The sequence below is a fragment of the Gossypium hirsutum genome, chromosome D08 (genome assembly GCF_007990345.1).
Source record: "Gossypium hirsutum isolate 1008001.06 chromosome D08, Gossypium_hirsutum_v2.1, whole genome shotgun sequence".
NCBI lineage: Eukaryota > Viridiplantae > Streptophyta > Magnoliopsida > Malvales > Malvaceae > Gossypium > Gossypium hirsutum.
In genome coordinates, this window is record NC_053444.1 from 9,248,374 (window position 1) to 9,259,038 (window position 10,665).

Below are 10,665 nucleotides of genomic sequence, written 5' to 3' on the forward strand. Positions count from 1 at the left end.
AAAACGATCATATTTGTCATTGTGGATCGATTATCCAAATATGCTCACTTTTTGCCTTTGCCCAGTACCTTTACTAGTACAAAATTAGCTGAGGTGTTTTTGAATGGGGTGGTTAAATTACATGGAATTCCCACAAAAATAATTAGTGATCGGGATCCTTTATTCCTGAGTGTCTTTTGGGATGAACTCACTAAATTACAGGGTACTACACGAGCATTGAGCTCTGCTTATCATCCAGAGACAGATGGACAAACTGAGGCTGTCAACAAAGTTTTGGAAATGTATCTCAGGTGCGTTGTTGCTGACATTCCTAACTCTTGGGTTAAATTTCTGCGATGGGCCGAATATTGGTACAACACTTCGCATCATACCTCAGCCGGAATGTCCCCATTTAAAGCTTTATATGGCCACGACCCACCAACAATTATACGATATATTCCAGGCACGGCTAAACTTTCAGCCCTCGACTATGACCTGTCCAATCGTGACATTATACTCCGACAGCTTAAACACAATCTACTTACAGCCCAGAATCGTCAAAAAAACCAAGCTGATGAACATCGTCGAGACATCTCTTATGCTGTTGGCGATTGGCTTTTCGTTAAACTTCAGCCCTATCGACAGCTTTCCCTTCGCCTGTACAGAAATCAGAAACTCAGCCAACGTTACTTTGGTCCTTTTAAAGTCCTAAAACGCATTGGCACCGTGGCTTATAAGCTTGATTTACCGCCATCTTCTCGCATACACCCAGTCTTTTATGTTTCAGTTTTGAAGAAATGCATCGGCAACCCCGAGAGCCAAAGTATTCCTCTACCCCTCATCGACCCAAATCCTTCGAACCTTGCGAACAAGGTTCATCTTGCAGAAGGGAGTAATGTAATGGACCTTAAACCTGCCCCTATGCCAAGCACAAGCAGCAATGAAGATCCACCTGGCAAACCGTTAGGAAGTAACAGACCCCAACGGGAGAAAAGGACACCTGTGGTCCTTCGTGGATACTTGGTGGGCTAGCCACAATTTAGGTACCATTCGGATGAATGACATTGGGTATTGTTGTATAAATGGGTAGGTATTACCAGGTGAGGCATGATATCACTTTTTAGCAATAGCTGCTACCTCTCTTCTTCCCTCAGCTGTACTGAGTTTTCTATTCCCTTCTTAATCCTTCCTTTCTGTCTCAACCTTGTAATTCATCCTCCATGTACTCAATGAATCAGAAATACTAAAAGTTTCCTTTAAAACTGTAATTGCTTGAATCCTTGATTAAGCCTTCACAAATTGGGCAGTTGGGGATGTAGCTGAGGTGTTCGATATCCAGTGTTGGAGGATAGGAAAGGTTGCAAAGGTGTTAAAGAACAATGATTCATTTGTCATTAAGTTGTTTGGGTCCATCCAACTTAAAGAATTCCATGTATCAAGTTTAAGGGTTAGGCAGGCTTGGCATGGTAACAAATGGATGGTGGTTGGGAAGGTAAATGCCCCTTGCATTCATCATGCTTTGGACCTAAATTCTCTTTTCTAAATGTTTAAGTTTATTAGAGCTCTCTCTCTCTCGATCAAGCATAGCATAACTCGTGATAAGTCGTTTCGAATAAATTCAAGAAAATATCTTCTTGTTGCCTTCCACATTGTTCTTTATGATATGAACTTGATTCTTGCTTGAGCTGCAATTGCTTTTTTCTGTATTATCAATATATTTGAATCAGCCTACATGTGATTGCAGGTTGCTCAAAGTAAAGATTTGGTCAACAGTTTTACACCGAAAACTCCGTACTGTGCCGGTGGCTTGCGTTTCAAGACTCCATTACTTATGAACAAAGCTTTGCGGTTTAAAGAGAAGGATAGAGAGGGACAACATAAGACCAGGGTTCATAATGTCATACATAAAGTCTACGCACATCAATCTGAAAAATGCAACATCGAGAAGCACTTTGGAGGAAACCTCAAGACTAGGAAATCACCTCTTAAGAGAACACTTCCTTGGTTTAACCAGGTAGATGATTTTTCTTACCTGAATGCAGGGATTGATGAAACATTCATTAAGCAATCGACTAAAAGGAATAACAGGATGGAAGACGCAAGTCCAAATTGTGTATATCATTCTTCGAGGTCTGTTCAGTCTACTAAAAATAGCAACCAATGCTCAGTTGCTAGCTGTAGTTTCAATGGTGTTGCTGGTGGCCGACTTTCTCTTAAACCATTGGAAAACACACCTGATCATTCCGATGCCGAATCGTCATTCCCATCTTTGTGTGGCAAAAGAGACTTACTCTCATCCCCTGTTGACAAAGTCATCAATATCCATGAACTAGAGCTTCGTGCTTACAAGTCGACAGTAGAGGCATTGTATGTTTCGGGTCCTTTAACTTGGGAGCAGGAGGCTTTGTTAACAAATCTCCGCCTCTCCCTTAACATTTCAGATGAGGAACACCTACTCCAGTTGAGACACCTTTTGTCCGCTCACGTTTTATGATCCGGTCAAGTTTGTCTCTTATGTCTTGTCACGGCATATGGATTTAATTGCTTTGAGGCTCTCTTGCAGGTGGGTGGCGGCACCTTAACCTTCCTTGTTATAAACTTTTCAGGTGTACATAACATGTAAAGTATATGGAGGAATTGAGGTTTTACATGTTGAACCTTAGGCCTTAGAGCCAATTGCAGGAGTTCATGTCTTATTATAAGGGTGATTTGACTGAAGAAATTTCATTTTGTTTTGTAATAAAAGATCATATGTAGGAAAAAGAACATGTCGGATTCTTATTTTTTGATAATTCAAATGAGGACTGAGTTCGATAATTATGTCTGGTTAATTCAATTTTTAGTATACTATACATGATATATATATAATAGATATTTTTATTTGTACTTTTAAGAATGAAAATATACGAAGATTTTAATCCAAACATTATTTTTTGTAATATATTTTAATTAATGTTTTTATATTTATATTCCTTTAAAAATCGAATAGAGATAGTCGAAAATCATAATTTAAACATTAAAAAGAAGAGTAAATTATATATCTGATATACAAATTTCATCTCAACATTAAATAAAAAAGAGAGTAAATTTTACATTTCAGTTTGAGCCATCCCAAAATTTTGGTATTGCACAATGTGGACATGAGTGAATTGAATATTTGTTAACAATTGAGAGATGTAAAATGTTAAACATGTATGTTATATAACATATCTTGGCAACAAAACAAATGTTAGATTGCCTTCAAATCACAGAATCTGGCATCTGCAACCTTGTGATGTTTGAGGCCCTTCAAACCATACGTCCCATGATGGGTTTATGGGACCATTTGTTCTGTAATCAAAAAAAAAATCCAAGCATTAGAGGTTTAGAGAAAAAAACTTATCTAAAACAGAATACAAAAACAAGACAAGTTCTTGTAGTTACAATGGAAGTAGTGGATCAGGTCTGGTCTCCATGCTAAGCAGCAATCTGTAAAAAGGCCGATGCTAATATGGGTCAAAAGTTACCATATAATATGTGCATGAAGCGTCATGCCAAACATGCTACTATGTCGATACCGTGAGAAGTGTACCGACAGCTGATGAGCAAATATTTAGATCAGGAAAATCTTGTCCAACAGCAAAATATATTGATAAATGAAAATGCTTTAGAATCAGACAAGTAACAGTTTCTAGTTTCGCAAGTTCATGGGAAAGAAAATTTTATTTCTTAAAACTTACTCCTTGCACAAGGTTGACACGTTATCTGTTTTCTCAAGTTCTTCCATCTCTTCCTGGAAAACGATACATAAAGAGCGGGGAAAAACATAAGACATACAAAGCTGTAATATGGTGTCTTTTACACTGATACAAAAACCAAATCCATCATCTGCCTGCAGCAGAAGATATGTGAAAACGGGATGGGACAAACCAGTGTCTATGAACCAATGGCCTACAACCATTGATATAGCACACATCATTTAAATACCACACAAACATAGGAACAAAAGGGGCATTATAAATTATCAGACTCTAAATGGAAATCTATTCATGTGGAGTAGTAATGGATAATATAATCAAAGGCCAATAGCTGCCACCATAGAGGTTTTTATGGGGTGAAAGTGCACAACATTGTTAAAAGTTTCTTTATGCAACTCATGGAAAAGCATGACCAATCAAAGTGAAGCTTAGCAAAGACCAAGAACAAGTCAAAACTAATTCAAAAAAGCTCTTTTGCCTATCACACACAGATTACACCACCACTAATAAGCACTAGATAGGAAGACATTTGGCTTATCGTGTTCACAGTGCCAAAAAGACTACTTCATTAACAACAAAACAAAAAAATGTTTAGCACTTTCCACAAGTAGAGCCGCCATAGCAAGATTGATACGGAACTTCTTCCGCCACCTAGACAGACTTCCCAAGCATCAGTATAAACAGATGAGCAGCGCATATCGGCAAGATCTTGGCCGATTTTTGCAACAAATTAGCAAAAAAGGAAATTACAGTATCCTAGTATAAGATCCAAAAAATGATCAAAAGCCTATTGAATTGGGATCGCCAGTAAAAGAAGAACAATTAAACACCCAATTTTAAGATCTGCTTTGAATAGCTGCACTACAAAGATCTTAGCTTTCCCTTCCAATGACTCTAAGCCATCACTATGTTCCTCTACTTAGCTCAACTTACCAACTAAATGGATAATCCAATACAAGAACCTAAAATTTTTTTGCTTCCATTTTTTATTATCTTAAGAAGAAAAGCTTATTAAAAAGCTTGCACTTTCTTCTCCTGACATGTTCTATGACTTTTTCTACGGAAAATTCAAGCTCCGTTTTTTTTTATTTAAAGAAATCCTTAAATTTATCAAAAGACAGACCAAGTCAAAATTCTTAACGGCATTCCCGAAGAGTATAGAGCAAACCTTAAATGGAAAAGAATAAAAAAGAAAGAGAAGCTAACCTCGAGGAACTTAGATTCTTGTTCGACACGCTTGAGTTGGGCAAGAATCCGATGTTTGCCTCTAGTATCAGCTGCTGAACCAGCCGCTTGCTGTTCATCCGTCGACGACGCCGTTTCTGACTCCATTGCTGCTCTCGCTCTCGCTTACCTGATGGCTGCTGCAAATATTCAAAAATTTCAATGCAATTTGCTCATTCCCGGAAACGACGCGGATCGTTTCGTTTCATTTCATTTCTTGTAGAATTTGGAATTTTGACTGCAATGAAGCAAACCTGCAGATCTGAATTTTTCGTACAAGGCTTTGGTCTTTTTTTAATTCCAATTTTTTGCTGTTTCTCTCTAAAAACTCTGGAAACGGAAACGAGTAAACGACTTTTCTTCGTTTACTCTTTGTTTTCTTCGAAAGCTGTTCTTCTTTTCCTCATTTCCACTTCTTTGCCCCCACAACAATTAAAAATAAAATGCTTTAACTTTCCCTCACTCCCTATACTCTTCTGTATTTTCAAATTTACCCCCATCTCTTTTTATTTTCAACCTATAATCCTTGAACCCCTTAAATCAGAAGAAAATGCATGCTTAAATACCACCTAAGCTAAAACCCAATTAAATTTCCCGATGCAATGCAATTATAACTATAAAAGAATATTTTTGAGCAATAACAAACTAGAATCAAATTAATACAACGAACAGATGGAAAAACTTAAATGCAACTGAACAAAAATTCACTTACGGCAACTGTATACTGTTCGTCTAGAGACTCACACATGATAGTTGCATAGAGTGGAACTCAAATTTAAGTATTCAAAGACCTAGAGCCTCAACCTTTACCAGCAATACCAATATGTCATTAGCAATCCCATCTTCTTCTCCTTCCTTTTTTTAAAGAATTGAATCTTTTACTTGTTTTTAAGCTTAAATGCTAAAAAAAGTGATTGTAAAATGATTTAAAAACTCTATTAAGCCCTTAATAAAAATTACAATTAATTGAAGATTAGCAATCAATTGGGCTCCTAAAATATAATTTCCCATTAAAGCCTTTGAAGGACTGCTAAGTGATGATCTGACAGAAGAATGATAGTTAGCATGAACAAATAATGGTGTGACAGCTAACATCGAAAAATGTCGACGTGGAGGACTTGATTATTTTTTAATTATTTTATGAGGGTTTAATTGATTTTTTAAATTATTTAAGCCTAAAAATTATCAAAATATTATAAAAAATAGAAATTTATAAAAAAATCTATAAATATTATAAAAACAAAAAATGTATACAAATTTAGAATTTATAAAATAATTATAAAAATATATAAAATATAGAGAAATTAATATTAATAAAAAATATGAAAGAATAATGAAAAATATTATAAAAATTTCAGAAATTATAGGCAAATTATTAAAAAAATGTATTTTGAAAGTTAATGGGGGAGTTTGAAGTATGATGGTTATTGGACTTAGTATAGGATTTCGAGTTACTTCTTTAACAATGGGCTTAGTGTTTGATAGCTTAAGATAGTGATAAACAATGATTTTGATTGAGGAGAGGTAATACGAGGACAACTGGTAAGAATGGACTAAATATAATGTATGGTAGTGTAAGGGAAAGTAAAAATAATTAGTAAATTTTTATTAAAAAGTTATTATAAATTAGAAAAATGATAGAAAAATTAGAAAAGCATACAAAATGGGAAATTATATAAAAATATATAAATTCTTAAAATATTATTAAAATTATATAAAAAATTACTATTTCTTTTATAAATCTAATAATTTTGAACTTTTTCATATCATCATTTCATAAGTTTTAATAATCAATTAAGTCCTAATAAAAGAATTAAAAATTTATTTAAGCCCTCCACATCAAATGTCATGTCTGTCTTCATATCATCATTTTTTTTCACGTTAATCACTATGTCAACTACTGCATTAAGAGAGATGCAGGGACCAGTTGTAATTAAACTGAAATTAAATAGTTAATTTTCTTTTCTTTTCTTTTTTCAAATAAAAAAATTGTAAATCATGTGATTAATGCTTAATTACTTCATCGGAACCGACATTCAAAAAGTAGGAACGAAATTGAATTAGGCTGTGTTGTTTATTATTTTTCAAATGAGTTTTTACATGTAAAAGTAATTTTTCCCGAAAAACAATAAAGAATTTCAGAAAAATTTTTAACTTAAAAAAAAAAAAGTACTTTTTGGCCGATGGAGAAGTTAAAAATGCTTCTATTTACATTTTTAACCTTTGTCTTCTCTCAAAATTTTTAGTATTTATATTTGGTATATAAATATTATCCTTTTTTAAAACTTTAATCTAAATATATGTAATATTTTAATTTGTTAGGTTTATATTTTCTATATTATGTTAATATCTAATATGAGTTATACATTCAAATATATTTTAAAATAAAATAATACAAATGTGTTAAAAGCATTAATTAAAAATAAAAAATAATTTTTAAAATAATACAATTGTGTCAATATCTAATTAAAAATATTTAATTATTATATTTAAAAATTTAAATATAGTTTATATATTCTAATTAAATTTAATAAATAATTAATTTTAATTACTTAGAAATATTTAAAATTAATATTATATATTAAAATATTAACAATAATTTATGATAAATTATTTTTTATAATTTTTCTAAAATATCATAATATTAACTAATTTGAACATTATTTAAATACATATTTGTTACTTTATAATATCATGTCTAAAATTGACATTTTATTTTTTAAAAGCACTTTTTGACAGCAATACCAAATACTCAAATTTTTCAAAAGCACTTCTCAAAAGTACTTTTCTACAACACTTTTCAAAAGCAATGAAGAACTGGCCCTTAATTTTGATGAAAGGCTCAATTTATTATAATTTCTGATTAGGGGTTTAATGAATTTTTAATTATTTTATGATGGCTTTTTTGACATTTAAACCTTATTTTTAATTGAAAATTAGAGTCAAACAAATAACAGTTTTAAGAAAGTTGCCATTTTACTAAATTGTGAAAATAGCACTCTCTCCTCCTTGAAATATTTTTAAAAAAATACCCAAATTCTCTACCATGTTTTATTTCAAATTTTGTAAAATAATTGTAATTAAAATGTGTTTTCAAACATAATGAGCAATACTTTTAATTTAATTAGTTGAGTTATTAGTGGGTTCAATAATTGATAACAATAGTGATTTATTTTGATTAGTTAGTTATTTAATTAAATTCAAATTAAGTATTCAATTTAATATTTATAATGATTTATTTATATTCAAGACAAATCAAGATGCTCTTCTTTAAACAAATTAAATCAAACATTTTTTTTAAGAATTAAATATTATAATAATAAAATTAAAATTAATTATGTTGTGTATTCATGTTAGGCCATAAATATTAAGAGAAGTGAATTGATAAATTTAAAAAATTCTACAAACTATTCTAAATTAAACGAGAATGAGAGAATAATTTGACATTATGAATTTATAGTAGTTCGATCCTAATTGCCTAACTCTACTACCTTGACTTTCATTACTAAAAAAATTCTCAATTCATTAATAGAATTGATTTCTAGGTATAACATTTATAACACTATCTTTTTCTTAGTTTTTGTAACTCAGTTAAAAACTCTCTTTATATATAATTGGTGATATGAGTAAACAAAAAGACTTCTATAATGTGCGTGTCTACAAAAATTAAGCTATCAGAGAAATGAAATTGAAGTGATAAAAGATCTAGCCATAAGCTCTTAGAGATATGTACAAGAGAAAATGAAAAAAAATAAAAAAATTTGAGGCTTTTTTCTTAATTTTGATGTTGGGATATGTCTTTCTTCAGTCTTTAAGTGTTCTTGATGAGTATTTATGCCAAATAACAAGTTTGTGGACATTTGCGACCGTTGAGAATGAAATCTAACTTTTGCAAACATTAAATCTGAGTTTAAAAAGCGTCCCTACAACTTATGTCTCAAGACTTGGTTGAAAGGTAGCTATTGGGAAGTTCTCAAGACTTTGCACTCTTAAAGCAATGTTTGGCTACTAACTTTACTATCAAAGTGCCTTAAAATCACTTTAAGCACCTTAGAAATACTTTGGTATGACTCAAAAACATTTGGATAGATTAAAATACATTTGAAATATGTTTTTGAGTGCAATCTTTAAAAAATTTTGACCTCTAAATGACTTAAGAAATAAACAATTAAAATTTATTTTAAATTTTGTTCTATCAAGAGCATGAAACATTAAAATTAATAATTCGTTTGCATTTAAATATCGTGAGTTAAATTCGATTGAGTCTTAACTCGATTGGCATGGGCATTGTTACCAATGCAGAAGGATGTGTGTTCGAGTGCGCTGCAAGACATTATCTTCCTATTTATGGGTTGAGGAGAGACTATGGCTAGTTTTAAGTATTATCTCAAAAAGAGAAGATATATTCAAAATCTATAATGAGATTGTTCAAAAAAAAATACCGTGAGTTCAATAGTAGTAAAACCAATGTTAAACATAAATTAAAACATGTACATATAATTAATTATGAGTAAAGTATAAAAATAATCACTAAATTATTGACTTCATTCTATTTTGGTCACTTAATTATTGGTAATTTAATTATTAATTTTTTGATTTAGTGACTTATTTTTTTTTATTTTAAGGAAGCTTACATGGAATTTTGGAATTGCCATGTAATTTTCCTAATTTTCCAGGTATTTTTTTTTTAGTTTTGACTTTTGAATCTCATTTTCCTTTCTTTTCTTTTTGCGTCGCCACCACTGTCTGGTAACGCCTCGAGCCACCGCCGTCCTTAGCCATTTTCCCTTTTCCCTCTCTTTTCTCTTCTTCATCTTCTATTTATTTTTCCTTATTTCATTTTCTCTGCACCATAGAAACCCAAACTGTGCACCCTTCTCCAACCGTCGCCAACACTGCCGTCCATCGCTGGCCTCCTTATCGCCGTTGAAAAACGCTCGGACTCCACCTCTCTCTCTCGACCTCTTTTCATTTTTCTTTCCCCCTTTTTTCAATCAAAAACCTAGTTGCCCCTTTGTTACTACCGCCCCATCAATTGCCACCCTAAACTACCGCCGTCAGTGGTCTCTTATGACGATAGAATCGTCCTGTCGCTTTAAAGCCACCCCCGTCGTACGCTGCCGAGATGACCCTTCTACTTTTATTCTTCTTTTTTAGATTTTCTTCTTTTGTATCTTAGTTCTTCTGAATTTTTGGAGTGTCTGCAGGCTTCTCACTCGGTGTTCCTCTCCTTCTTTACTGACAACTAATGTGTATGGTTCTTTTTTGGTGTAAATATTGTTGCCTTTATTGAATTGTTGGGTTTCTGGATAGTTGAATGGTTGGGGTATTATTATTATTATTTGAGATTGTTATGGGTTGAGAGAATGAGGTTGAGTGGAGGTGGCGATGGTGGGCAATGCTTTGCCCCATTGTTGTCACTCTTTAAATATTGTCATCAAATGAGCCGATTTAGCTTCATCTTTGGTTGTAATTTGCCAAACGTAACACTTTTTAACTTTTCTGGTTAGGAGTAGAAATAATCCCATTGCTAAGTTGCAGGTTATGTTCGAGTCCACCGGTACTAGCTTTTTCCGTGATCATTAATAAATTAGAAATAAGGAGAGCCTAAACTTGTGAAAGAAAGAAGAGTAGAGAAAAGAAAAGTTACTTAAGGAGAATTAATGGAGAGAAGGATTAAAATATTTAATTTCAAAATGTTTATCAATTAGATAGATAAATGAAT

General features: G+C 32.3%; 1 protein-coding gene across 2 annotated transcripts; it reads right to left on the bottom strand.

Moving 5' to 3' along the window:
* Nucleotides 1–3,024: 3,024 nt before the first annotated feature.
* LOC107908304 (guanine nucleotide-binding protein subunit gamma 2) lies at nt 3,025–5,715 on the bottom strand. Of its 2 annotated transcripts, XM_041099808.1 has the most exons (5): nt 5,195–5,715; nt 4,923–5,080; nt 3,699–3,751; nt 3,403–3,447; nt 3,025–3,309 (listed from the first exon to the last, which is right to left on the bottom strand). In XM_041099808.1, the coding sequence occupies exons 2-5, from the start codon at nt 5,046–5,048 to the stop codon at nt 3,225–3,227; spliced, it is 309 nt and encodes a 102-aa protein (XP_040955742.1). In that variant the 5' UTR covers nt 5,049–5,080; nt 5,195–5,715; the 3' UTR covers nt 3,025–3,224. The 2 variants fall into 2 exon arrangements, with proteins under 2 accessions (XP_040955742.1, XP_016691005.2); XM_016835516.2 differs by having other exon boundaries at nt 4,923–5,715.
* Nucleotides 5,716–10,665: the final 4,950 nt, after the last annotated feature.

What these genes read in the sequence shown, in the direction of transcription:
- LOC107908304 (XM_041099808.1), bottom strand. Translation starts at nt 5,048, where the DNA reads ATGGAGTCAGAAACGGCGTCGTCGACGGATGAACAGCAAGCGGCTGGT. An exon ending in GTGTCAACCTTGTGCAAGGA is followed by an intron (nt 3,448 to 3,698) that starts GTAAGTTTTAAG and finishes GCCTTTTTACAG; the next exon opens with ATTGCTGCTTAGCATGGAGA. An exon ending in CCTGATCCACTACTTCCATT is followed by an intron (nt 3,310 to 3,402) that starts GTAACTACAAGA and finishes TTTTGATTACAG; the next exon opens with AACAAATGGTCCCATAAACC.